This window comes from Octopus bimaculoides, chromosome 13 (assembly GCF_046866305.1).
Source record: "Octopus bimaculoides isolate indiv1 chromosome 13, ASM4686630v1, whole genome shotgun sequence".
Classification (NCBI taxonomy): domain Eukaryota; kingdom Metazoa; phylum Mollusca; class Cephalopoda; order Octopoda; family Octopodidae; genus Octopus; species Octopus bimaculoides.
Window position 1 is genome coordinate 1506936 of NC_142940.1, and position 24006 is coordinate 1530941.

The 24006-nt window shown below is 36.3% G+C and overlaps 2 protein-coding genes across 6 annotated transcripts in view; one reads left to right on the forward strand and one right to left on the reverse strand.

Moving 5' to 3' along the window:
- LOC106868062 (centrosomal protein of 135 kDa) overlaps window positions 1-24006 on the forward strand; it is a 45434-nt gene that overhangs the window by 16359 nt on the left and 5069 nt on the right. For all 5 annotated transcript variants that reach the window (XR_016243931.1, XM_052972299.2, XM_014913171.3 and 2 more), the window contains 17 exons: window positions 488-616; window positions 1654-1869; window positions 2565-2630; window positions 3359-3509; window positions 4363-4637; window positions 8742-8867; window positions 10646-10741; window positions 11474-11536; window positions 12291-12464; window positions 16635-16712; window positions 17154-17305; window positions 18948-19218; window positions 20307-20362; window positions 20931-21099; window positions 21758-21868; window positions 21988-22173; window positions 22621-22830. Coding sequence is in view for 4 of the 5 variants with exons in the window: in XM_052972299.2 (XP_052828259.1) it covers window positions 488-616; window positions 1654-1869; window positions 2565-2630; window positions 3359-3509; window positions 4363-4637; window positions 8742-8867; window positions 10646-10741; window positions 11474-11536; window positions 12291-12464; window positions 16635-16712; window positions 17154-17305; window positions 18948-19218; window positions 20307-20362; window positions 20931-21099; window positions 21758-21868; window positions 21988-22173; window positions 22621-22830 (2529 nt within the window). In the remaining variant the exon portion in view is untranslated. The remainder of the gene's footprint in view (window positions 1-487; window positions 617-1653; window positions 1870-2564; window positions 2631-3358; window positions 3510-4362; window positions 4638-8741; window positions 8868-10645; window positions 10742-11473; window positions 11537-12290; window positions 12465-16634; window positions 16713-17153; window positions 17306-18947; window positions 19219-20306; window positions 20363-20930; window positions 21100-21757; window positions 21869-21987; window positions 22174-22620; window positions 22831-24006) is intronic.
- Window positions 5185-7915, reverse strand: LOC106868063 (DNA repair and recombination protein RAD54-like). Its single transcript, XM_014913174.3, has one exon. The coding sequence runs from the start codon at window positions 7473-7475 to the stop codon at window positions 5250-5252; it is 2226 nt and encodes a 741-aa protein (XP_014768660.2). The 5' UTR covers window positions 7476-7915; the 3' UTR covers window positions 5185-5249.

The following is a 24006-nucleotide window of genomic DNA, read 5'->3' on the forward strand; positions in this document are numbered from 1 at the left end:
CTCTGTAGTAAATGGCAAATCTTCACAGCAAGAACTGAAAGGAATCATCAAAGTCAACACTGTGATTGTAAAGCTGAAGAATTCTGATTTTTTACCAAACTTCTTCAGAATAAAACAACAGATTTTATCATTTCAATGACGCCACAAATTAATCTCAAGTTCAGTTTTGTACGTAATGATTGTTATCATTGTTTTGGATCGACAACTGTGGCATAAATATAAACGTACAGTTTTTCTTTCTGAGAGTACTTTATTAGACTTAAATACAGATTAGAACCAGATTATATCATGGTATTGTAAGAACAGGATTATCATAAAGAATAACTATCTTTGGTAGGTGTGTGATACTCATTCAACATACCTGGAATTTATAAACTCCTGCTGAACCTGTTTTATTCATTTGTGATAATTCTATTTTGAAATTGTAAAAGTTCTGTTGATCTAAACTTGTATTTTTGATTTTTCTGTTTCTTAAAATCTCTTTTAGGTTTCTGCAAGAGATGATGAAATAGACAGATTAAACAAAATGTTGAGTGGAGGCCGACCATCAGATACATTGGCCCTTGAGGTCAAAAACAGAGCCAATGAAAAGATGATTTCTCACCTTAACATCCAGGTATTTAATTATTGTATACATTTAATTGGATGAGATTAATTAATGTTAATAAGATTATTATTTTTCAGACTCACTAGCTTCATCTTCAAACATGAAATGGTTTTCAATATTTACATAGTATGGCCATGCTATATGTATGGAACGATGCAATGTGTATGGAGAAATATCAAGTAATCCAAATGGAAGGAATTTATGGAGGAGTAAGACTGAAGGAAGCATGGGAAGAAATGGTGAAGGTTGATCTCAGAACATTGAACTTGAAGGAATTGAGTTGGCAACGGATGCAAAAATGGTGAGATGCTGTGTTGGAGATGACCTATCCAGCTCATCAAGCGTGGAAAAATGGATGTAAGATGCTGTTGTGGCTGCTGCTGATGATGGCTACATTTCAATCAGTTTGATCCCTGATTGTGGCCGAGTAGAGAGAATTGCCATTACTCTTAATGTAGAATTAAAGGCTTCAGTTGTATGTATTCAGGAATAAGATGCTTGGTAATGATCAGAAATCAATCCAGTCGACACATTGTGTAGATGAAAATTCAAAAAAAAAATATTTAGTCGGTAAAAATAAAGTTAATCATCACCAAAGAAAAATTTAAGCAAAACTAACTTAATTTTGTCAAATATTTTGATGGTCATTGTTTTTCAAGGTAAACCAAAAAAAAAAATCAATAAATATATAAATATAGTTATTGTTGTTCCTTGTTTGATGTACAATGTTACCAACTCTTCATTATAAAAGACTCAAAAGCAATCAGTGGAATTCCGTGATATTTTAATTATTAAAAACCTATATGCTACATGAATAAGCCTGTTTTTCTCTGTGCAGTGTATTGGCTTTTGACTATTAAATATTATTAATCAGTGGAAATTCCACATTTACATGTTTTTACTTCTATATTGATGAATAAATTTAATCTTCATAGCCTGACATTGTTTTATTATATTCAAAATTCTAAATGTAAATAAGGCAAATAATGTACATAATTCCTCATCTCTTAAATATAGAACTGTACTTTTTTATGTTGTTGTATCAGGTGGATATCTTGCAAGAACAGAACCGAGAATTACAGCAACGTCTTCGGGAAAGCACTGAGAAGAGAGATGATGTCCAGGATGAGGTGATTAAGTTGAATAAGAAGAATGCTGACCTCCAATTGCAGATGAGAAATATTGACCGTAAAGCTAAACTGTTGCAAAATGATAAGGAATATGTAGTGAAAGCAGCTGACTCTGAAATACATGTCGCAAAGGTGAGCAGATTCTTGTGGCAGTTTAACTCTTTAAAAAGAAGTGGTGTAAAATAATTTAGGTCTTATATTTATTTTGGTTTAAGAAATAATAAAATCTAAAGAAATTTTAGTGATGATCACATCAACATTTGGTAATTAAAGAGTTTAGAAGTAAAATAACTAAAACAATAAATATATAGAAATATTTCCATCTTTTTAGATCTCTTTTCTTTCTATTAATGAAAAATAACAAAGAGTTATCATTTCTTGGCATTTCCTTTTGCTAGGAACAGACTTTTCTTTGAATAATTTATCTTGATACACAAAGCCATACAGTCTTTCTTTTGATAATACTTTCAGCATCAAATTCCAATTCACCAACAGTACTCCTGACCCCCGCCCCCGCCCTCATTTCTTTTTTCTTTAGACTTTTTCACCGTTATGTTTTCTGATGAGTTGTGGTGCAGCACCTGATCACTGAGTGCAATAAGTTCATTATTATTATTATTATTATTATTATTTAATATTCGAAACAAGTGATACAGTAATTACACTGATTGTAATTACTTGTATAGGGCAGTGGTGGTGGGTATGTAAGGGTTGGAGAAGATAATTACTAATATCAGATTAAAATGATAATCTATGCTAAATGTCTAATTATTATCAGCCATGTTAAGAAATATGACTCTATAATTTTGGTTTTGGTTTGGTTCCAGAAAGAACTACTTAAATCACGGCAACAACTTGACGATTTAGATCGTTGTATATCACAGCTGAAGTCTGTAAGTAGTTTATAAGAGGTTTCTTGTTTATAAAAAATATAAATTTTACATTTTGTTTTATGATTGGCAAAACTTGAAAAAATATATACAAAACCCAAGGTTGTTGTTAGAAAAAATGAGGGCAGATTCTGCTGTGGCCCTTGTTGTGGTCAAGATCTCAGGTTTGTGAGACTGATGTGATTGATAGTCATCTGAAACATCTAGCTGAATGGTATCATTGAGAACCGGACAAACGTGCGGCTTGCCAGTGACCCTTCATGTATGATCGATAAAGGTATGCTGGTGGAATTCCTCTTTTCTCATCAAAATATATGAGTTGTTGAAGAAATAGTTCAAAGTGGGTGATGGATTACATTTACCACCCAAATACAAGAATGGACCCTCTGATGAGATTCTTCAGTTTCTGCCTTCCTCATTAAACTTTCAAGGCCCCGCGAGAAGTCACTTGCCTAAGGTGCTGTGCAGAGGAATTGAACATGAAACTATAGCTGCAAAGCAATCTTCATAATGACACTTGTCATGCCTGGATAGAATTCTTTATTCCATATTGACACAGTTCTCCTCACTGTCTGTAGAAATAGGTACCAGCTCACCTGGGGAAATCACCCGTGGTAGACTGGTGTCATATCCAGGGGATTTATCTCTGTTTTATGCCATGAAACTAGAGCTAAATGCACTGGGCCCTTGGTGTAGGAGATTTGAAATATTTTGATAATCTTAAATTGTAGGAGAATGAACAGCTCCAAATGGAATTGGAAGATTCAGAGACTCAGAACAGCAATAAAACAACCAGCCTGAAGAAACTGGAGATGTTGCTGGACAAAGTTCAAGAAGAAAAACGTCGCATGATACATAAAGTGAATAAACTAACGGCCAACGGTAAGTCAAGAAATCATCATCATCAGCAGCAACAACAACAGCTTATGTCTTCTTTCCATGATGGTATGAGCTGAAATCATTAATTTGATTTAAAAATTATTAATGAAACAACATCAACTTCTGTTTTTTTTGCTGAAGAGGAAATTAATTTCAGTTGAGTATCAGCAGGATAATTTGTCCTTGCAATGGTAGATTAATTGTTCACTCATATTCATAATGAAATATAAATATATATATGTATATATGTGTGTGTGTATGTATATATATCACTCACAGATCTCTTAGTTTTATGAACTGAGGTGAATAGGATGCTAAAGAGGTTTAATGATATTGAAACATGTCTATTGCTTTCACCAGCAAAAAACAATAATAAGACAGTGAAATGATTCACAGGAAATATTGTACAACCATACAAGAAAAGTTTACCATTATTCTTAACTTTAATTTCCAATGTTTCTCAAAACATCTTTTTATATACAGAGTCTGTGTCGTCTGTTTATCAAAAATACAAATATCTGAAGAAAAAACAAAAAAATAGGTTTTTTTTTTTAATAATTGCTCACAATGCTGAAATTTTCTTTTTTGTGAAAATATTTACATTCTGTTGATGTCATAAGGATTTAAGAACTTCAAGAATGTGAAATAATTCTTTATAGGAAGAGTGAATCTCAAAGTAAATAAATCTCCAATTAAGTCTACATTGAGTTAAAACATTTGGGATAGAAGTCAAAGGTTGCTTGTGGGACTTCTTTTTAAAATGTTTTTGGTTGTTATTTATAGCTTTATTTGCTTCAAGTTCCACCGTTCTTTAAAAGAGATTACATTTTATTTTTTAAAAATTTTCTGATATCAGAGAAAGAACTGATTTTAGAGAATGAACAGCTAAAGCACAGAGGCGCCATAACCAAAAAAGGTAAAGTTCCACCTCGAGTCGAAAGTTTGATTAAAACTCTTGAAGAAGACCGAAACTATTACCGTGACCAAGCTGCGAGTCTACAAAAGACGATACAAAATGATTCGAGTGGAAACAGCAATCGGAAGATCACCGGTGGGTCTAGACTGACTAGGTCCAGGTCAGCAAGTCCTAATAAAGAAATGATATCTCTTCCTGATAAACTTGACAAGAAGGTGAGTCGACTTTATTGTCTAAGCTTATGCTCAGAATTGTTTAGGAATGTAAATAAAAATGTCTGAGTTGTGGCAATCAATCGGAGTGGATCTTGTAAAACAGTCCCAAAATAATTTGGACCAAATTCATATTTTATATCTTTCAGACATTAAATGAAAGTTAAGATTAAAGAAATTTATTTTTAAATGATTTCCTAATAAGAGAAAGTATTACAAATTTTTGATGTTTTTTGTTTTTTTTTAATGTGGAAAGAACTCAGCATTTGGTACAATTTGGGAAAAAAGAAAGGAAAAAACGTTTGTTTTGTGTCTGTAATAACATCTTTTACTATTTCTGAGAAGCCTTTCAGGATTTTAGCTGTGACTAACCTGAATTCTATTTTGGAAATTCTCTTCAGAAGAATTCTGGCAAATTTGAGATTCTTGTTGTCTAAAATTCTGTTTTACAGAGGTTTGGTTGCAGGCTTCACATTTAATTAAGTTGAAACAAACAAACAAAATTTTAAAAATATATTTTCAAGTTTTGCAACAACTAAAATGAACACCATTGAATAAATAAATAAATGTTTATTTTTGGCAAGAAAAAAAAAAGTGAGCGGAAGTAGTTAGTATTTAGACAGTTTTTCTTTGTTCCTCATGAGACCTGTGATAGAATATAAAACTAACGGTTGGGTGCCAAGCCATTTTTAACATAGTGTCTACAATTCCTTTTTTGTCAATGCCATGATGCCATTGTGAAAGATCGGAATTACAATTAGAGTTTTCTGGTGGACTTTTCACTTGGATATTGTTAACACATCGACGGCATTTGAATTTATCATGTGTGTCACTCTTAGTGTCTTCATTCAGTTGAAACAAATTTCTTAAATCTTCCCGGCTAAAATGCCTCTCTGCATCTTCATTATCGACCACACAACTACTTAATGCCTTTTTGTGTGCTTGGCGCTGGAAGATCATTTCTTCAATTGAGCCAGTGGCAACAAGTCTGTAAATGTAACATTGCTTCTTTTGTCCATCACGCCAACATCTGGCCATAGCTTGGTCGTCATTGGCTGGATTCCAATCAGGATCAAACATCACTAAGCGATTAGCGCCAATCAAATTAAGGCCACACCCACCGGCTTTGCTACTGAGCATGAAAATAAATGCTGTACTGAGTGGATCATTGAATTTTTCAACAATTTTTGCTCGTTTTTTCACCGACATTGTTCCATCAAGTCTGACCCAGGAATAGTTTCTCTGTTTACATAAATTTTCAAACAAGTCTAAAGTATTTGTGTAATTAGAAACCAACACTACTTTATCATTGGAGTTGGCTTTTATCACAGCCAGCAGATAATCTAACAAAAGGAATTTACCAGATAATTCTGGCAACAAAATTTTTGGATTATAATTGCCAGGAAATACCCCAAGACAGTTTTCAAAGCCATCAACCTGTTGAATGCATTTGTCATAAATCAAATCAGGGTGGTTACACAGTTTCTTCAAAGATGTGATGGCTGCAAGTGAACTTGCTGTCATTTTCCCATCTCGGTTTTCAATTAAAGCTTGAGCAGCTTTAGATTTCACAAACCGTTTGTACAATTCCATTTGGATTGGCGTCATATTACAGCAGATAACCTGTTCAATTTTCACGGGGAGATATTTTGTTAGTAGTTCTTGTGTACGACGAATAATACATCTGTTGACTGTTTCTAATAATTCTTTTAGTTTTTCTTGACCTTTTTGGTGTTCAGCATCAGAAGCATCAGCATCCCTTCCTCGAAGAATAGGATTCTCAAAATTCTTCTTGAATTCTTTAGCAGTTCCCAAAACTCCCTTATTGACAAAGTGAACTAAACTGAAATACTCCAAAAGATCGTTCTGGATTGGTGTACCAGACAATAACAGTCTTTTCTGAACATTAAGTTTGTCTAATGCTTGGTAGGTTTGGTTCTCTGAGTTTTTGAGTCGATGTCCTTCGTCACAGATGATCAGACCTACACTACCCTGGTGAAGTACTGCTGCATGAAGTCGGAATGTCTCATAGGAAATAATTAACACGTTATTAGTGATTCGGTGACCCTGTGATCTCATGAAGTGATTTAAATTGCGGTCAATTTCACTCTTACTGCCCGAATCCACCACCAACGGGTTTATCTTCCCCGGTAACCATTTATTGATTTCGTTGGCCCAATTCTTGACCAAACTGCTGGGAGATACAATGGCAGCTTTGTTAATCATTGGACAACAGTCTGGACTCTGGCGAAGCAGTGTCCACATTAATGTGATACACTGCAACGTTTTCCCTAAACCCATTTCGTCAGCCATTATACAACCGTAACTGTTTTCTATCTGTTGTCCAGTTACACAATCGTACATAAATTTAACCCCTTCTCGTTGATGAGGACGTAACACTTTGGACAACAAAGGGTCAACAACTACATGGACAGGCAACTTTTCAGAGTTCATTTTCACCAGCTCATGAGCTGAGAGTTCCGGTGGAGAATACAAAATCAAGGCCCCTTCTTCGTCAGGGTCGTGCAGAGCATTTCGAGTTCCTTGCCTACGAACTCCCAAAGCTTTACTGGAAAGCGTCGCGCCTGTATAATTTAGAATTGGTATTCGGAAAGGCTTCGATAAGATTTTACGGATAAAGGCCTCATGTTCAGAATGATTAGGTGTGGCGTATATGAATTTATTGTTGTCAAGGGTTGTCAAAGCCGGACGTTGTGATGCTGATGATGATACTGATGATGTATCAAGAGGTCGGCATTTTTTAAACTGAGTGAAATGGTTAACATCATCGAGTTTCCTTTTACAGGTTGATACTTTACTCGGGGCTAGACTTCGCCGCATCCTTCTACCACTCCGACTAGATTTATCACCAATACAATGTTGTGTGTGTGTGTGTATTACAGTAAAATACTTGGTCTAACAATCGGGAATATTCAAAATAAACATGGTCGACGACAATAAAAATGTTCTTTTTTACAAAGTTTGTTGTTTAATACGAGAAAATTTACTCACTTCTGTCGGCAGCTAACAAACACTCATAATTAACTCGTAATTAATTAATAATTAACAGACAATGATCGAAATGTCTGTTTCCACGTTTACCCGCCATATTATTTGTAATCTGTACAACGCCCTCTATCCACGTTTAACTTCATAAATCAGAGTCATCTCCCTTGTTTCGTCTACTTTCGTTTGTTTTCCTTCAAATGTCTAATTCCGTTCAAAATTTGAACTCTCTTTGTTTCTAATTAAATTTCAATTGGAAATTTCGTCTTTGCAATGTTTTTGCTCAGGTTTTCATTTTTTAAAAATTTGTTTCTCTCACCCTTTACCTTTGTTCTGAAATCGCCCCTCAATTCACACCTGATGTCTTGAAAAGAAAGGATACATTGAGCTGTTTAGACTCTCAAATACAAAGAGGCAGTGATCATGGCTGGAGTGCCTTCTGCGCAGAAGTCTGCTGGGTCCTGGTCGAATGGGATTAAAAAATAACACCAACAAAAAGCTTTCCGGCGATCTTTCGGTACGAATCCTAAATATCGGCCTTTTCCGTAAAAAGTGTCTTCGGCGATCTTTACCAAAGATCGGCCTTTTCCATAACACCCGCACGATCTTCGCTACGGTGTTAGGGTTAGGGTTTTAGTGTCAGAGGGACGGAATTCCCTAACGCAAACCCTAAAACCCAAACCCTAACCTAACCCTAACTCGAAACCCTTCAAAATAAATCGCGCTCTCTGTATGTCTTTCGCTGTTATGACGTCGTTTCCCTGTTTCTCTCCAACACTTTTTACGGAAAACGCCGATCTTCGGTAAAGATCGTGGAAGACACTTTTTACGGAAAAGGCCGATATTTAGGACTCGTACCGAAAGATCGCCGTGTTGTGGTTAATGTTTTATTGAAAGCTGAGAATTTCTTTTGTGCAGAACAAAAACAGGAATTTAGTCATGACAATGAAATTAAAAAAACTTAACTTCATATATAGCTGTGTATATATATGTGTGTGTGTTAGTGTGTGTCTATTTCTATATAGATATGTATATATATATGTATAAGTTTCGTTGTGTGTTTCCACATACCAATAGTTGTTTGTATATTTATATTTTTAGACAATTTCTCATTATGAACGAATATGTCAGTTGTTGGAGCAAGAACGTGATTACTTTAAATCCGAATACGAACAGCTGAAAGCTATCAGGAGATCCACGAGTCCCAAACGTCCTCAATCTAACAAGGTGAGATTCCATTCTTCTGCTGTCTTTGGGAGAAAACCTTTCTAAAAGAAGTGGATGTCAACCTTAAATGACTTCAATTAGTTTTAGTGTTAACATAACCAATGAAGTGAGCATCAATAATTAATAAGAGATAATTGCATGACGAGGAAAAGACAATATCACTCAATGATTTGTATTATTTTAATAAACTTGGCAAGTGTAGGAGATAATTCCAGTCATGTTTCAGTTTTGTTAAGTCTCTTCAGCAAAGTATAAACTTCACTATACTTGCTAAATTAATGAAAAAAAAAATTCCTGAGTTGGTGTACAATATTGTACATGCAACACACACACAGATTGATTATTAGTTGTTTCCTCAATGTAAATGACAGTTTTTTTACTTTAGTTTTGCCATTTAGCCTCCCCTAATTGCAGAAACCTATGGTTGAAGATATTCCAGCCATATTCTTCCCAACAGTTTCCAGTGCACAAGAAATCTTGCACTAAATTATCCCATGTGTCCCTTTATATTAGGAGAATGTAATTTGAGAGAGAGCTAAATACTTGTTCTTTCAAGTCAGCTAATTAGAATTCAATTATTAACATAATATATGTATATTTAGCCTCATTCTGGCAAGGGTTATCTCCCTTAATCTTTGTATTTAGAATTAACCATTAAACTAATAAGTTTTTCTCGCCATGGTTAATTTACTTTTTAACTGTTCCATGCTATTCAACGGATCTGTCTACGTCTACCTTGTTCTCTCGTTTCTTTGGACAGTATATTACATGAGAAAAAGTTGCCAGCCTCGGGCTTAACCCGTTCCTATTTCTTGAAGGAAAGGAACACTGTGAATGGTTTTCCACAGCACTTTCACGGCACTGTGAACTTGAATTCTGAGAGAGAGAGAGAGAGAAAAGTTCTTTAATTCGATTCGATGTAATTTTAATTGTTTGAACCATTTTCGTTGCCTTAGCTTATCACCACCCAGCTGCACTCTTTCACAGGTTCCTGCGACTCTGTTGCCATCCAATTCTATTATTCATATTTGGATTTGAGATTTGAGTCATGATGAATCTTCTATTTGTTGATTCCATCGGATGTGTTGCAGTTACTCTCTTGATTGACCTTGGTGACTCTGACCGTTGACCTTCTTGGATTCCTCTGCTCAGCATCAATGTAAGAAGCACCATTGGCTTAGTTGAGCCCTTCTGCTAACCCCTTCACTGCCCACTGTGCTGCAGTCCCATGACTTTGCTGCATCCCTGGCCAAAGGGCAGCCGGGAACTGTGCAGGTTTTGGTTATTACTCCATGAGCCATTTCCAAAGTTCCCACCTACCCTAGCACACAGAAATGATTGCATAATGAATTATTTGTACTAATAATGAGGAAAGCACAAAGATACTTGGCCTAGTGGTTAGGGGTTAGGGGCTCACAATCATGATAGCGTGGGTTCAATTCCTGGACAAGACATTGTGTCCTTGAGCAAGGCTATAGTCTCCTCTCCTGAACATGAGAACCTGTTAGGTGCTGGTGCAGCCCTCTCCAACATCATCTGTCACATCTTAAATGTGCCACTGGGTCAAAAAATGGGAGGTGGATGACTGGTTGTCTGTGTCTGCTCATGACTCCACAGGCACCTAAAACAATTAGTGAAAGCATGGTAGATGCTAGCAAACCCTACTTGCTTGCAGTTGATGGCTGGCTCTTTCTTTACTAGTGATGATAGCAACCCTTTATGTTGCTCAGATGAACAGTTATGATTTGTCACTCATGTTTCTGAACATTTATTGTTAGAACCAGAATTTCAATGACGAAGAATTGCAGAAAGCAAGAGAAGAAAGGGACAAGATGAAAGACATGCTTGAGAAATTTGAACGTCATATGAACGAGGTAAGAATTGTATGTGTGTGTGTGTGTGAATTGAAGGCTAGGCAGAAGACTGTACCATGCTTCACTGCTTTGGCATGGTTTTTATGGCTGGATGCCCTTCCTTACACCAACCGCTGTACAGAGTAGACTGAGATCAGTTTTGGCATGATTCTTTACAGTTGGATGCCCTTCCAAATGCCAACCACTTTACAATGTGGACTGGATGCCTTTCCTGTTGCCAACCATCACCTGTTTCTCTTCCATGGCCAGGCATGTTTTTCACAGAAGACTATTGGAAATGAAGGACACTGCTTGTATGCTAGTGACATTCATTTACAACTGTTATGCAATATAAAGACAATGAGACATAGACATGCACTCACTCACTCACACACACAAACACATGCACACACACATTCATATATATATATATATATATATCTTTCTTTACATATTTTCAACTTATATATATATATATATATATATATATATACATACATACATGATGGGCTTCTCTCAGTTTTCATCTACCAAATCCATTCGGAAGGCTTTGGTTGGCCTCTGGCTACAGTACAAGACACTTGCCCATGGTGTCACGTAGTGGGACTGAACCTAGAATCATGTGGTTGGGAAGCAAAACCTCTTACCACACACCCACACCTGCTCCTTCTTCCCACAATATTTTTGCCTTTGAATCCTCGTCGTCATCGTCATCATTCTTGCTATTACAAATACATTTTTATTTTGTTGTAGGTTCGTGCCAATGTAAAAGTGTTGACTAAAGAACGAGACAACCTCAAAGACATGTATGATGGAGTAAGTTCTTTGATTGGTTCTCATTTATCAATTATCTCATTCCTTTGTTTTTCTTGTGTCTGTGGTGGGGTGGTGGTGGAGAGGAGGTGGTTTGCTTGAACATGTGTCATTTTTCTGGGAGAAATTTTTTTTTGGTATGATGTTTTTTTTTATTTGTTTGTTTTATTGTTTGTTTCGTTTTCAGTTGCCAGGTGCAATCTGTATGTGCGGTGTGTGTATGGTGGTGGTGGTGGTGTGTGTGTGTGTGTCTGAGTAAATTCTAATATACAATGCATTCCAAATGTACTGAGTCCTCTTCTGAATTGTGGGTTCTCTAGTCACACAATTGGTGCAGGGCAGGGGTGAGGATAGCAACGTTAAATATTGTCTCACCTGTTTACCTGGAGTAGGTAGTTGAGTTGAATCATTTGTCTACGTGGTGACTCCATTAACAATTGGTCCTGTGCCGAAGTCAAAAGGAATTATTATTGTGTTAAATGTTTAGTGCTGTTATTTGTTGAAACCATTGTATAGTTTTATTGTAGAATAATTCTTGACAATATATTCCAAGAACTCTTGATAAAACAGTTTGGATTATGGCTTTTCTGTTTCAGCGCCATCCTTTGATTAGTTTCTGAGCAGTGTCGGTGGATGGAATGGAAACCTATTTTCTGCCTCTTTATTCTGTTATCTGATTCTTCTACTACAGTTTCATTTCCTTTAATTGCTCTCTAATTAATTATCTGTAATAAATTATCTCATCATTTCGTTAAAGGCCAAGGAGGAACTCCAGAAATTGAGACGAGAAATACTTCGGTCTCCTAAATCACCCAAAACATCGTTAGCTGCTCAAGCCGTGTTGCGCCAAGTGGAGAATGAACGAGACAATGCCTCAGCTGACCTTCAGAGAATAATGACGGAGAGAGACAGCTTACAAGAAAGGCTTCGGGTAAGCTGTAGTCTTCAGATTTTTTCTTTAATGAATTTATATTTTTATTATCATTTATAGGAAAAAAGAGGTCATTAATAACGCCTTTTGAGGTTGTTCTCAAAACTAAGATATCAGCCAAATGCAAGAATACACCTCACTAAGTCCCTTCAAGATGAGCTGGTTTAACTGTTTCTTTACCAACCTGGCTGAAACTGGCTCTGGCATACAAATGTCTTGTTTTCATAAGTTTTGAATTAAAATCTTCCACCAAACCTTAGTCACAATTCATGTTCCTAACACCAGCTGAATGATGACTAAGTTATTTTAATAAATTCTTTGTTATATTTAAAGTAATTGAAAGAAACACAGAACATCTCAACAAAAAGGTTAAGAAATATATATTTGTTGGTTGATTGGATTTTTAGGTTTCAAGTATGTTTTCCTCGGTCTACCTACTTTTCTTGCTCTATTTAATTCATTCACCCTCCTCAGAACACGCCCCCCTCATCCCTCCTCAACACACACACACACATTATGTATATATTATGTGTATGTATATATATATATATATATATATATATATATATATATATATATATATATATATATATATATATTACATTTATATATTCGTTTTGCAAGATTCTTGATGTGAATTCATGTGTTGAATTATATATATATATATATATATATATATATATATATATATATATATATATATATATATATATATGTATATATACATATATATATGTATATATACATATATATCTATATGTAAGAGTATGAAGACCGGGAAAGCAGATAAAGCAATTAAGAGTATGAAGACCGGGAAAGCCCCCGGCCCATCAGGAATCACTGCAGAGATGCTCAAAATATCTGGCAGTGTTGGCTATAGCCTAGTCACCCGTATTACGAACCAGGTGATACACGAAGGAGTCATACCCAATGACTGGTGTAGCAGCATCATAGTCAACTGCTACAAAGGTAAAGGTGACGCTTTAGATACAAATAATTACAGAGGCATCAAGCTGTTAGATCAGGTTATGAAAGTTACAGAGAGGGTCATAGCCCAACTAATTAGGGAGCGAATCAATTTAGATGAGATGCAGTTTGGGTTCGTGCCAGGTAAAAGCACTACTGATGCCTTATTTCTAGTGAGACAGTTGCAGGAGAAATACCTAGCTAAGGATAAACCTCTGTACCTGGCTTTCGTTGACATGGAGAAAGCCTTTGACAGGGTCCCCCGATCCCTTATCTGGTGGTCAATGAGGAAACTTGGGATAGAAGAATGGTTAGTGAGAGCTGTGCGAGCCATGTACAGAGATGCTGCCAGTAAGGTGAGGGTTGGAAATGAGTACAGCAATGAATTCCGGGTAGAGGTAGGGGTCCACCAAGGTTCCGTCCTCAGCCCCCTCTTATTTATCATAGTCCTCCAGGCAATCACAGAGGAGTTCAAGACAGGTTGCCCCTGGGAGCTCCTCTATGCTGATGACCTTGCCCTAATTGCGGAGTCACTATCAGAACTAGAGGAGAAGTTTCAGGTGTGGAAGCAAGGTCTAGAATTGAAGGGCCTTAGAGTCAACCTAGCTAAAACCAAAATCCTAATAAGTAGGAAGGTAGATAAAACACAAACCCCTTCAGGTAGATGGCCCTGCTCAGTATGTAGAAAAGGAGTAGGTAGTAACTCTATAAGATGTACCCGGTGCAAGCTATGGACACATAAGAGGTGCAGCAACATCAAAGGCAGGTTAACTAGCAAGTTAGTTTTTGTTTGTGGCAGATGTTCAGGTGCAATAAAGACTGTAAACAAACAGGAAACAACTTCTATCTCATTCCAGGGTGAAAAACTAGAGGTAGTCGATAGCTTCCGCTATCTGGGCGACCAAGTTAGTAGTGGGGGTGGGTGCGCTGAAAGTGTAGCTGCTAGAATAAGAATAGCCTGGGCAAAGTTTAGAGAGCTCTTACCCCTGCTGGCGACAAAGGGACTCTCACTCAGAGTAAAAGGCAGACTGTATGACGCATGCGTACGAACAACCATGCTACATGGCAGTGAAACAGAGCTGTAACTGCTGAGGACATACGTAAGCTCGCAAGGAATGAAGCCAGTATGCTCCGTTGGATGTGTAATGTCAATGTGAATACCCGTCAGAGTGTAAGTATCTTGAGAGAAAAGCTGAACATTAGAAGCATCAGTTGTGGCGTGCAAGAGAGACGATTGCGCTGGTATGGGCATGTGGTGAGAATGGAGGAGGATAGCTGCGTGAAAAAGTGCCACACCCTAACAGTTGAGGGAACCCGTGGAAGAGGTAGGCCCAGGAAGACCTGGGCTGAGGTGGTGAGGCAAGACCTTCGTACATTGGGCCTCACCGAGGCGATGACTACTGACCGAGACCTTTGGAAATGTGCTGTGCGTGAGAAGACCCGGCAAGCCAAGTAAGATCGTTGCCAGTGCCCCTGGACTGGTTCTTGTGCGGGTGGCACATGAGATGCACCATTTTGAGCGTGGCCGTTGCCAGTACCGCCTGACTGGCTCCTGTAGGATTTTCGAGCGAGATCGTTGCCAGTGCCCCTGGACTGGCTTGTGCGGGTGGCACATAAAAGACACCATTTCGAGCATGGCCGTTTTCGTGCGGGTGACACGTAAAAGCACCCACTACACTCTCTGAGTGGTTGGCGTTAGGAAGGGCATCCAGCTGTAGAAACTCTGCCAAATCAGACTGGAGCCTGGTGTTGCCATCCGGTTTCACCAGTCCTCAGTCAAATCGTCCAACCCATGCTAGCATGGAAAGCGGACGTTAAACGATGATGATGATGATGATGATGTATATATACATATATAACATCATTATCGTCATCATCATCGTTTAACGTCCGCTTTCCATGCTAGCATGGGTTGGACGATTTGACTGAGGACTGGTGGAGCCCGAAGGCTACACCAGGCTCCAATCTGATTTGGCAGAGTTTCTACAGCTGGATGCCCTTCCTAACGCCAACCACTCCGAGAATGTAGTGGGTACTTTTTACGTGCCACCTGCACGAGCGCCAGTCAGGAGGTACTGGTAACGGCCACGCTCAAAATGGTGTATTTTATGTGCCATACGCACAAGAGCCAGTCAAGGGGCACTGGCAACAATCTCGCTCAAAAGTCCTTACACATGCCACGGGCACAAGTGCCAGAAAGGCGACGCTGGGCACAGGTGCCATCCCGATATATATATATATATATATATATATATAAATAAAAGACATGATAGAAATGGTTGAAACACCTTTAATTATATAAATATATATATCTGCTAGATCACTGGGGATGGGTATTAAATAACAATAAATATAAAAAAACAACTCATTGAAAACACTTCTGATTAGAAGGAAAAACAAACTGAAACACTGAAAGCCTTTATCTAACATCTATAAGGTAATTATTGATTGATGTTATAAGAAGCTATCTCTAATTGCGTCTCCTTCAACCCTGTCCAGGCCAGGAATTCTATCAGAAAAGACAGGAAGAAGGTTCTTTTAATGTACCTACTTATACTCATAAATGATAGGGCGGTGGGGGGGGGGGGGGGGTAAATAATTTTTTAGATGTCATGAACTCTAATGAGGAAGCAATAAGTAAATTCTGTTATCTCTTTGAGTAGAAAAGAAGTTAATGACAGAGGAAAACTGTCCCACACTTCAAATCCACCACCACACCCTGCAGATACATAAATCTATGGGAGGAGACCCACAGTAGAGAAATATATGAAAATAGGAAATGTGCATGTGTGTGCATATCAACATGGAGGGAAGGGGTTCTGCATAGTTGCTTGACCTATATGTAAAAATAAATATACATATATATGTATATATACATATATGTATATATACATATATATATATATGTATGTATATGTGTGTATCTATATATATATATATATATATATATATATATATATATATATATATATATATATATATTTGCATGTCCTTGTCATCTCCTGTCCTTGCCATCTCTTAGCCTTGCCAGTTCCTGCTCTCCTGTTAAACTGTCCAACTCATGCCAACATGAAAATGGGAATAAAAGGATGATATAATCGCACACACACACACACACAATAGTGCACAAAATTGGATTCTAAAAATAGATCTGGTACTTCCAAAATATTTTAACATTTTCTTGGATTCTTTCTTTCTTTCCAGCTGTCCACAGATTCATCGTTAACCGAACGAGCTCATCTGGAACAGAAAGTGGAAGATCTCAGTTGCCAGTTAAGTCTAGTGAGTTATTTCGTTTGTACCTTTGTCTGCTTTATCTGTTAAAACTGGTGAAATAAGCAAGCAGAGTTCAATTTCTGCTAAGCTTGACTTTACCTTTCATCCTTTTGGGGGTCAATAAAATAAGGACCAGTAAAGCACTGGGGTCAGCGGAATCAACTAGTCCCCTCCCTGCAAATTTCAAGCTTTGTGCTTTTAGTAGAAAGGATTATTATTATTATTATTATTTTACTGGTTCCATTTATTGGTCTGTGCCCATGCTGGGGCACCTACCTTCAGTGAATTTGGTTGATTATAATGACCTGGGACTGTTTTGGTGGGTTTGGTTTCTTTATTGAGTTTACTTCTGTAGACATGTTTGTGGTTCTCTACTACTACTACTACTACTACTACTACTACTTACATTTTCTTTTCTGTAATTTATGCAACAACAACAACAAACAGAGTGAAGTTGAGCGAGATGAGTTGCAGTTACGTGTCAACAATCTGAAAGATGACGTCCATTCGTTGGAAGAGCGAATCAAGAATCAGGCAGTTCAATATCAGGATTCACAGGAAGAACTTTCCAAACAAAGGATGACAGCAACACAAATGAGGTGAGGATGATGATGATGATGATGGTGATGGTGATTGTGATGAAGGTGATGATGGTGAGGATGATGATTCTGATCATGAAGGTGATGGTAGTGGTGGTGGTGGTGGTGGTGGTATTGTTGATGAGGATGATGATGCTGATGACAAAGCCGGTGGTGGTGGTGGTGGTGGTGATATGCTGGTTTTGTTTTGTTTGTTTTTCTATTATCATTACCACCACAACTACTACTGTCACTATACCATTATAAGCACCATTACCATACCACCACCACCACCACCACCATCAGCACCATCACCATATCATCAGCTCCATCACCAGAACTAATGCTAGCACCATTACAAGGTGCTACTAGAGGTAAATTCCTCACCTCTTCAGAACTACTTTCTCTTTAACTTCACTATCTTTACCATTCCTGTATATGTGTGTTTGTGTATGATATATATATATATATATATATATATATATATATATATATATATATAATTATGTGTATTTCTTCTATCTTAATGAATAAAAATTCTTCTGATAGAATAAATGGGTTAATAGAAACCAATGTAGCAAAGAACACAAAATAACTGTGAGAAATATTGTGTCGATGTCATGAAGTAGAACCGGACATGTTTTGAGTCTGTATGTACGTTGGTCATTCGGTCGTATCTGTTTATATTCTGCTACTGTGTTGTGTCGTTCATGCTGAATACATGGTTTTGTGTTGAAATTAATGTTGTCTCCATTGTAGCTAAGAATAGACTACAACTTCTAAGAATCGCATGAAGCATAGTGGGGTCATAGAGTTGTAAGAGTTGTAATTCATTTCTAATTCATCTGTCTCTTTATCAACTACTAAATCTGAGACTAGAAGACTGTTTTTAAGGCAGGAACTCCTTGAAATTTTGGGTATTTGAGTATATTTAAGAATTTAAGGATTGGAGAAAACGCATGTTATAATTGCATACTTTATTCCTACATATGTTTCAAAGGATTACAACCTGTGTGATCCATAGGGATCTTTGATATTAAAATTGTAACCTTCTCATCAGGGAAAGCATGGGAATCATCTTAAATGTAAGACATTATGACCGATTATGAAAACAATAGATGGATAAGGTTATGACTTGATTCATTTGAAAAAAACCGTTAGAGAATCGGGTCAAAGATCCCTATGGATCACACAGGTTGTAATCCTTTGAAACATATGTAGGAATAAAGTATGCAATTATAACATGCTTTTTCTCCAATCCTTAAATTCTTATATATATATATATATATATATATATATATATATATATATATATTACATTAGAGGAAAAATGAAAACCATTTGTGTGTGTGGGTGGGTAGGTGTAATATATTTTATTATTTTGCTTAGGCTTAGTGATACTACTAACCTGGTGTTAGAACTCAATATACATTTGGTTCAGCTGTTTTGAAGCTATGGAAAGTGATACACAAGCATTCAACCATGAGTGCATTGCGTCCTATAGCAGAAACAGATGTAAGCTGATGAAGTACTTAAGATAATCATTTATTCCTTTGTCATTCTAATCTCTCTCACACACACACACACACGTTTGGAATTTTTCATTCTTCAGAATCTACTGACTCATTTTTCTATAAAATATGAAATGTTATTTCTTTAAAAGACTTTTAGCTGAAGAGGCAGAGCGTTCTTTGTCTGAAATCCAACGCCGTTTAAACCATCGTGAAGAAGACATTCGTAATCAAACGCACAAAATAAGCAATTTAGAAGAACAACTGCAAGAATATGAGAAAGTTTCACACCAGAGTCGCAATGAAATCAACCAGCTCCAGTCTACGATTAATGCCATGGATCGAGAGAAAGATTCTTTACAGATGACTGTTGATGAAAAAACAGAACGTTTGGCTGTTTTTAGAGAGGAACTTCTTGCAAAGGTTTGTTAATTATTTCTGTGGCATTATGTCGTCAGCTCATAATGAGCTGTAATTATTTTGGAGATTCTTTTTAATTTCTTTTAGTTTATTGTGTTACATCTCCACTCCTTTTGTTTTCATATAATTCGGTTTTGTCTACGTCCACACAACTTGGAATTGTTATTGTTTGTGTGAAGCAACTCTGCTAGTTCAAATTCCACCGAGATCGACTTTGCCTTTCATGCTTTCGGGGTCAATTAAATAAGTACCAGTTATGTACTGGGGATCAATGTAATTAACTTAATCCCTTCCCCCAAATTTCAGGCCTTGTGCCTCCAGTAGAAAGGATTATTATTATTATTATTAAAAGGTGGCGAGCTGGCAGACTCGTTAGCACATCAGGCAAAATGCTTAGTGGCATTTCTTCTAATCTTTAGATTCTGAGTTCAAATTCTGCTGAGGTTGACTTTGTCTTTTATCCTTTCATGGTTGATTAAATAAGTATCAGTTAAACATAGAGATCAATGTAATCAACTTGTCCCCTCCCCACAAATTTCAGGCCTTGTGCCTTTCGTAGAAAGGATTATTATTATTATTATCATTATTATTATTATATATTTAAAAAAATATGAAAGAATAAAAAATGAAATAATATGAATTATTATTGCTGTTGTTGTTGTTCATATTACTACTACTACTACTACTACTACTACTACTACTACTCAGATGTTTGGTGGTCAGGATAATCCTGGGTCTGTGGGAGTTCCTTGATTGGCCCCAGCTGAAGTTTCTCCCATATCAGAGAGGACTGCATCAGTCATGTGATCACATACTTTGCATACTTTTATTGCATTTCACAGTCTTTCCCATTTCTTCTCCCCCGTCCTTTATATAAATCTCCACACAAATTGTTCACTATCCTTCTTGTTGTCTGTTCCTCTCATCTAAACCCCTGTGGCTAATAAAGGAAACCATTATTATTGTTGTTGTTGTTATCCTCTCATTAGTCATGAGTATGGAAGTTCAATTCTATGGTTTCTTAGAACGGTTCACTGAGTTCAACTTGTTTCCCTTATGTGCTTTCATTGTTTTCTTTTTGTCTTTTTCAGGACAGAACCATAAGCGAATTTAAAGTGCAAATCAGTCAGCTTGAATCTCAGCTTGAGTGAGTGGCTTCTTTACAATCCAATCCTCTCCTCCTCCTCTTCCTCCTCCTCCTCCTCCTCCTCCTCTCCATGCTAGCATGGGTTCGGATGGTTTGACAGGAGCTGATGAAGCAGTGGATGGTGCTCAGCTCCACTGTCTGTTTAGGCATGGTTTTTTATGCCTGGACGCCCTTACTAATACTGGCCTCTTACACTTATCCTACAATGTCATTCTAAAAATAAACACTCACATCATTGAAATCTTGAAACTCTGAGATAATGTCTGATTAACACAAAACAATCTGAATAAATTAGCATTACATTGGACAGAATAATCTGCATGCCAAAGGGTTAATATTCTGTCGTTCTTCTGCTGTTGTAATATTCTGTCATTCTTCTTCTGTTGTAATATTCTGTTGTAATATTCTGTCATTCTTCTTCTGTTGTAATATTCTGTTGTAATATCCTGTCATTCTTCTGTTGTAATATTCTGTCATTCTGCTGTTGTAATATTCTGTCGTTCTGCTGTTGTAATATTTTGTCATTCTTCTTCTGTTGTAATATTCTGTCATTGTTGTTTTGTTGTAGACATGTGAACAGCAGTCTTTCTCTAAAAGAACGTGAGATGAAGAGTATAAAGAGGCAGCTTGATAAGATGTCTGATGAATTCAATGAAACCAGTCGCAATAAAGATGCAGTTCTACGTGAGAATAAACGGCTTCAAGAAGACTTAGCTGTAATGACCAGTGAAAATCAAGTAGGAAATTTTTGCTTGTAAAATAGTTCTACAGAATTTTAATGCTATTCATTTAATAATTCGGACATATATATACGAGGTGGTGAAGCATGATGTTCAAACTTTGGGCCTTACAGAGGCAACGACTAGTGACCAAGGTCTCTGGTGATATGCTGTGCTTGAGAAGATTCATCAAGCCCACTGAAATCATAATTGTGGCCATTTGGGAGCAAGTTGAAGTAGAAATTATGTGTACAAATAAATGTACTTTAAAGTTTAGAGTTCCACATAGATTAACCTAATCCAGTCTGCTTCCTGTAAAACTGTTAATTGACTACTAATCTGAGTAATATTACTAGTTATAAGCCACAGAGCAAATGTTTGGGAAATAAGGATAAACACAGGTTGACATTAAAGTTCTTACGTGCATTTCACCATTCTGGTTGTTTAGAGCCCTGTGATAGATGTCCCAAATGCATTTTGATGCTCAATTATTCAATGGATCCTCAGGGAACACTTTATTGTGTCAAGTTACAGATAATTATGTCTAAAATTGGATGGATGGATGATGAGGCAATTTATATGCTGAAAATGAGAAGAATAAGCAAAATAGTTTTGTATTAATGTGTTGCGATATGTTGGTGAGACTTGAAGATGTTTTCCCTCTGTTTTCTGTCAGGTCATCAATAAAGATCTGCAAAATTGTTTAGAAGAGAAAGATTCTTTAAAGAAGCAAATTCAAAGCTACATGATGGAAGTGCAAAGAGTTGGCGATTTGCTGTCATCAAAGGTCAGTGTTTTACTTTAAAAGTTCTGTGAATATTTTGGATTAATGTCAGAAATGTTCCTAATTTAGAAGAGATTTAAAGTAAATTTGAAACAAAGCAAAATTGGTTGTGTCTCTTTCAGGAACAGGAACGCTCTGACTTGTTGGAGCAATATCGTACTTTGTCTGCTGAAGCGGAGCAGTACCAAAATACCAATCATCAACTGGAGACTGAGGGTTCAAATCTTCGTTTAGAAGTTATTTCGAAAGAATCTGAAATTAGAATGCTTAAAGAGAAGATGGAACGCATGGATATAGAAATTCATGAGGTTAGTTTGAAATACATTTTCCTTACGTCTTCAATTCTTTATAGATTTTAGCACCCAATCCAGTAGCGTAATAATTAATCCCAAAAATAAATTAATGAACTTGATGTAATCAACTAAATCACCTCCCACCTTCCTGCAAAAAATTGCTGGTCTTGTGCCAAAATATGAAACTCTTGTTGTTGTTTTCACTTTGTAAATATGCAGCTTTTTGTATTCTTTGTGATATTTTCCAAATCATCCAAACAATAAGGTTGAATCCAATAATGGCAACTCAAGATTGGACTGTTCCAAAATCAAAGAAAAGAAGTTCCCATTCCACTTTAGTGCTTCTGGTTGGATCAAGTCTCTCCCGGCAAAATACAAACACATCCATAAGATCTGATCTTATGATCATATGAGATGGAAAAACCAGAAGATCTTTACAATATTGTCCTTTGTCTTTTATAGCACCTCGGAGCACAGCAAGCTTATGAACTCCAAGTTTCCAATTTGAATCGTACTTTGTCAAAACTAGAAGAGAATCTTCAGCAGTATGATGATGAGAAACAAAATTTGACTCAAGATATTAATGCTGTCCGAGATCTTTGTTGCCGCTTGGAAGCATCCAAAGAGTCATTACAGAGACAGGTTACAGCTGTTTCTGTGGAAAAAGAACAGGTAGGGCTAATTAAACTAATCAAGTTTATTCAATTAAATCATCACATCAATAAATGTTTTGTGTATGTAATAGATTTTTGCGGTTTGGGTGGGGGTGAGGGGGTTCATTGTATCTATTCCCAGGCAATGTTGGGGGCCAAGTAAGAGAGTTTATGTTAAATATTTGCTGACCAGTGAAATCCATTCGAATCCTTTTATTAAAATGTTGAAGCAAGATCCAAAGAGGTGCAGATTTTCTTTTTTGAAGTTGTTTTGAAATAAATTCAAAGATTTCAAAAATCCAGTTCCATAAATGTTTATATCAGTGGTATGAGGAAGAACACAAGCACCTGTTCCAATGATTCTCAAATGGGTGGTATTTGGCTCCCAGGTGTGGAATTTCAAGTCTAAGGAGAGAAATTTTTGCCAGGGAGGAGTGTCACAGAAGCAATTCCACAATTGGGAAAGAATGCACCTTGTGCACTGAGTGTGTTCATTTATACATAGACACACACACACACGGACATCTTGAAAGTAAATAGATTCCTCCCCTCTCTCTTTATATATTACACACACACACGCACACAATGAGGAGTGCCTATTTACTTTTGAGATATCTGATGTCAGTGTGTGTGTGTATATATATATATATATATATATATATATATATAAATGTATAAGCAAATTTGTTGTTGAAAATGCACCTAAATTTGAAAAACTTGTAATTGTTTAAGATAAATTTATTTACATATGTACCAAACTGGTTTCAACAATATTTTTTGTTTATCAATGGTAAAAATTCAGAATTATGAATAAGAAAAAACATCTTTAAAAGTTTCAATGTTGACAAGTTTAAATGTTCATAACAGACAAATTTATAATTATGAATTAGAAAAACATGTTTAAAATTTTCGATGTTAACAAGTTCAAATGTTCATAACAGTCAATAATACTAAAACTGTGCATCAAATTGATGCATATATTTACATATTTATATATATTTATATATTTATATATATTTATATATTTATATATATTTATATATTTATATATATTTATATATATTTATATATTTATATATATTTATATATATTTATATATTTGGGATAATTCTTTATTTGTGCTTTTGTCTCATTCATTGAGATATAAGTTTCACAGAAAACTTCTTTGCCTTTAATACAAATCTTGAAGAGGATG